Source organism: Penaeus vannamei, chromosome 43 (genome assembly GCF_042767895.1).
Source record: "Penaeus vannamei isolate JL-2024 chromosome 43, ASM4276789v1, whole genome shotgun sequence".
NCBI lineage: Eukaryota > Metazoa > Arthropoda > Malacostraca > Decapoda > Penaeidae > Penaeus > Penaeus vannamei.
In genome coordinates this window covers 20,421,796-20,426,795 of record NC_091591.1, presented here as the reverse complement: position 1 = coordinate 20,426,795, position 5,000 = coordinate 20,421,796, and the positions used below count along the sequence as shown (strand labels likewise).

The following is a 5,000-nucleotide window of genomic DNA, read 5'->3' as shown; positions in this document are numbered from 1 at the left end:
ACAACATGTCCAACATCACTCTAATCTCCCTTATACCCGTTTATCATACTTCTTATCACCACCTAAACAAGAAAACAACAACATGGCCAGAAAGAGTAAACAAAGACGCAGTGGTAGATAAGATGCCCTTATCGACTCTGTAAAATATCCTCCATCCCTTCCTTATCTCCCTCTCCCTTCTCGCCCTTCCCTCCCTCCCTCTCTCTTCCTCCATCCCTTCCTTATCTCCCTCTCCCTTCTCGCCCTTCCCTCCCTCCCTTTGTGCGGGAGGGGGAGAGGGAGATAAGGAAGGGATGGAGGATATTTTACAGAGTAAAATAAGACTCTGCGAATACCTTCGTCCCAATCTCAGCACAGGGTTAGCCTCGTGCAACTGCGCTTGTTGCATTTCTTGCCCTGGTATTATTGACGGCACAGTTATAGGCTTTATTTAAGGCACAGTTATAGGCTTTATTTACGGCACAGTTATAGGCTTTATTTACGGCACAGTTATAGGTTTTATTTACGGCACAGTTATAGGCTTTATTTACGGCACAGTTATAGGCTTTATTTGCGGCACAGTTATAGGCTTTATTTACGGCACAGTTATAGGCTTTATTTACGGCACAGTTATAGGCTTTATTCACGGCACAGTTATAGGCTTTATTTACGGCACAGTTATAGGCTTTATTTACGGCACAGTTATAGGCTTTATTTACGGCACAGTTATAGGCTTTATTTACGGCACAGTTATAGGCTTTATTTACGGCACAGTTATAGGCTTTATTGACGGCACAGTTATAGGCTTTATTTACGGCACAGTTATAGGCTTTATTTACGGCACAGTTATAGGCTTTATTTACGGCACAGTTATAGGCTTTATTTACGGCACAGTTATAGGCTTTATTTACGGCACAGTTATAGGCTTTATTTACGGCACAGTTATAGGCTTGCAAGGCATTGTTAGGGAAGCGGTACTGACTTGCCATTCCCTCTCCCGCACAAAGGCCGTGTACGTGAGCGCAAACAGGGGAATTAAACAGTAAGCGAGAACGGAGATGGGGAACAGACCTGCACACGCGGAGGGGAAGAGGGAGAGGGAAGGATGGGAGGGGAAGAGGGAGAGGGAAGAGGGAGAGGGAAGGATGGGAGAGGGAGATAAGGAAGGGATGGAGGAAGAGGGAGATAAGGAAGGGAGGGAAGGGCGAGAAGGGAGAGGGAGATAAGGAAGGGGATGGAGGAAGAGAGAGAGGAGAAAAGGAAGGGATGGAGGAAGAGAGAGGGGGGGGAGGAGGGAAAGGGCGAGAAGGGAGAGGGAGATAAGGAAGGGATGGAGGCAAGAGAGAGGGGAGAAAAGGAAGGGATGGAGGAAGAGAGAGTAGGGAGGGAGGGAAGGGCGAGAAAGGGAGAAGGGAGATAAGGAAGGGAAGGAGGAAGAGAGAGAGGAGGGAGGGAAGGGCGAGAAAGGGAGAGGGAGATAAGGATGGGATGGAGGAAGAGAGGAGGAGGGAGGGAAGGGCGAGAAGGGAGAGGGAGATAAGAAAGGAAGGGATGGAGGAAGAGAGGGGGAGGGGAGGAAGGGCGAGAAGGAAGAGGGAGATAAAGGAAGGGATGGAGGAGAAGAGAAAGGGGAGGGAGATAAAGGAGGGGATGGAGGAAGAGAAAGGGAGGGAGGAAGGGCGAGAAGGGAGAGGGAGATAAGGAAGGGATGGAGGAAGAGAGAGAGGAGGGAGGGAAGGGCGAGAAGGGAGAGGGAGATAAGGGAAGGGATGGAGAGGAAGAGAGAGGGAGGGAGGGAAGCGGCGAGAATGGAGAGGGAGATAAGGAAGGGATGGAGGAAGAGAGAGAGGGGAGGGAAGGGCGAGAAGGGAGAAGAAGAAGATAAGAGGGGAAGGGATGGAGGAAGAGAGAGAGGAGGGAGGGAAGGGCGAGAAGGGAGAGGGAGATAAGGAAGGGATGGAGGAAGAGAGGAGGGGAGGGAGGAAGGGCGAGAAGGGGTAGGGAGATAAGGAGGGGATGGAGGAAGAGAAAGGGGAGGGGAGGAGGGAAGTGAGCGAGAAGGGAGAAGGGAGATGGGAGAGGGATGGAAGAGGAAAGAGAGAGGGAGGAGGAGGGAAGGGCGAGAAGGGAGAGAGGGAGATAAGGAAGGGATGGAGGAAAGAGAGAGGGAGGGAGGAAAGGGCGAGAAGGGAGAGAGGAGATAAGGAAGGGATGGAGGAAGAGAGAGGGAGGGGGAGGGAAGGGCGAGAAGGGAGAAGGAGATAAGGAAGGGATGGAGTGAGGAAGAGAGAGGAGGGAGGGAGGGGAGACGGGAGGAAGACGGCAAGAAAGAAGGGAGAGAAAGCGAAGGAAGGAATGGGAGTGAAAGATCCAGGGAGGGATGGAAGAGAGAGAGGCAATAGATGATAAAAAAAATAATAGGGGGATAAAGAAGAAGCGTAGGAGGAAAGGACGAGAGAGAAAGATATGTAAGGAAGAGATACAAAAAGTGAAAAAGACATATAGATAATAGGGGAAACGGAGGAAGGGAGAGAGCGAAGGAAGAAAGTGATATAGGAAAAAGGTTGAGGCGAAGTGGAAGAGAAGGCAGAGAGAGAGAGAGAGAGCAAAGAAAATAAAGAAACCGAATAAGAAAGTAAAAGATAAATAGAATAAGCGATTGGACCAACAGAACCCCTCCGCCCCCTCCCCCCAACCTCATCTCACTTCACTCCGCCTCGGAAGTCAAACTCCCTTCCCCCCTCCCCCCTTCCCCTTCCCTCCTTCCCTACCCACCCATTAACTTGCTAACAGCCGTCTCCCCCCTCCTCTCCCTCCTTCCTTTCAGCACCCCTACCTCCTTTCCCTCCTTCCGCTCTCCTTCTCCCCCTCCTCCCTCCCTTCTTCCTCCTTCCCCTCTCTCCTCCTCCCTCCTCCTCTCTCCTTCCTCCTCCTCCCCCACCTCCCCCTCCACTCCTTCCCCCTCTCCCCCTCATCCTTCTTCCTCCATCCCCCTCTCCCCCTTCCTCCCCTCTCCGCCTTTTCTTCCCTTCCCTCCCTTCCTCCCTCCCCCTCTCCCCCTCCCTTCTTCCCCCTCTCCCCCCCCTTCACTCCCTCTCCGCCCCCTTCCCCTTCCCTCCCCGCACCGCCTCTCCCGCTTCAGGGCCACTCCCGGACGCCTCTTCCCCCTCTCCCCTCCTCCCCTCCTCCCCCTCCTCCTCCCCCTCCTCTCCTCCCATCTTCCTCCATCCCCCTCTCCTTCTTCCTTCTTCCTCCTCCCCTTCCCCCTCCCCTCCTCATCCCTCCTCCTTCCCCCCTCTACCTCCCACCTCCCTCCTCCCTCCCCTCCCTCCCTCTCCCTTTCCCTCCCCTCTCTTCTTCCCCCCTCTCCCCCCCACCCTCCCCCTCCTCCATCCCTCCCCTCCCTCATCCCCTCCTCCTTCCCCCTCTCCCCCACCTCCCCTCCTCCCTCCCCCTCTCCCCACTTTCCTCCCCCTCTCTTCTTCCCCCCTCTCCCCCCACCTCCCCTCCCCTCCATCCCCCCCTCCCTCCCTCATCCCCTCCTCCTTTTCCCCCCTCTCCCCCACCTCCCCTCCTCCCTCCCCCCTCTCCCCCTCCTCCCCTCTCTTCTTCCCCCTCTCCCCCCCCCCCACCTCCCCTCCTCCATCTCCCTCCCCTCCTCATTTCCCCTCCTCTCTTCCCCTCTCTCCCCCACCTCCCTTCCTCCCTCCCCCTCTCCACTTTCCTCCCCTCTTCTTCTTCCCCCTCTTCCCCCCACCCCCCCTCCTCCATCCCTCCTCCTCCTCCCCCCTCCTCCTTCCCTCCTCTCCCCTCCTCCCTTCCTCCCTCCCCCTCTCCCCTTTCCTCCCCTCTCTTCTTCCCCTTCCATTCCCTCTCCGCCCCTTCCCTTCCCTCTCCCCCCCCTCTTCCTCCATCCTCCCCCTTCCTCCCTCTCCGCCCTTCCCTTCCCTCTCCCGCCGCAGGGCCCTCCCGACGCCCCTTCCCCGGCAGATTGTCCCGCCCCGTTGGAGTTCCCTCTCCGGCGAAGGGACGAAGCGGCTCCACGTCCCTCGCGGGGGAGGTTGGGGGTAGGGGCAGGGGGATGGGGGAGGTAGGGGGTAGGGGGCGGAGGGAGGGGGAGGGGGGTAGGGTGCGGGAGGGGGAGATTGGGGGTAGGGGGCAGGGGGAGGGGGGCGGCTGCGAGGGAGGGAGGGAGGGGAGAGGGGAGGTTGTAGGGGTGGTGGGGGGCTGGGAAGGGGAGGTTGGGGGTAGGGGGAGGGGGGAGGTTGGGAGAGATTGGGGGTAGGGGGCGGGGAGGAGGATGGGGGTAGAGGGCAGTGGAAGGGGAGGGAGGAGGTTGGGGGTAGGGGGAGGGAGGGGGAGGTTGCTGGGGGCGGGAAGGGGAGGGAGGATGGGGGTAGAGGGCGGGAAGGGGAGGGGGAAGGGGGGGGGAGGTTGGGAAGGATGGGGAGTGAGGGGAGGGTTGGGGAGTAGGGGGAGCGGAGTGGAAAGAACGAGGGACGAATGAGGCCTCGTGGGGGTAGGGGGCAGGAGGGGGAGGGGAGGAGGAGGGGGTGTTTGTGCTCTGGCTTCGGATTAAGGGCTTTAGCTTTCTTCAGATGAACATCTAAATGCATATATATTCATAAGCTTTTATATATATATATATATATATATATATATATATATATATATATATATATATATATATATATATATATATATATATATATATATATATATATATATATATATATATATATATATATATATATATATATATAACCAACCCAACATAACATAATATAACATAATCCAACATAACCTAACCATAATTCTATTATATTTTCCTCGGTATGTGGTGCGGCTGCCTTCATTAGTATTGCCATATATATATATATATATATATATATATATATATATATATATATATATATATATATATATATATATATATATATATAACCAACCTAACATAACATAATATAAACTAATCCAACATAACCTAACCATAATTCTATTATATTTTCCTCGGTATGGGG

General features: G+C 54.2%; 1 protein-coding gene across 1 annotated transcript in view; it reads left to right on the top strand.

Moving 5' to 3' along the window:
- Positions 1-82: 82 nt before the first annotated feature.
- The window catches only part of LOC138860826 (uncharacterized), a 7,019-nt gene continuing 2,101 nt past the window's right edge, over positions 83-5,000 (top strand). Inside the window, exons 1-2 of the mRNA XM_070119173.1 lie at positions 83-113; positions 466-953. Coding sequence (XP_069975274.1) covers positions 83-113; positions 466-953 — 519 coding nt within the window. The remainder of the gene's footprint in view (positions 114-465; positions 954-5,000) is intronic.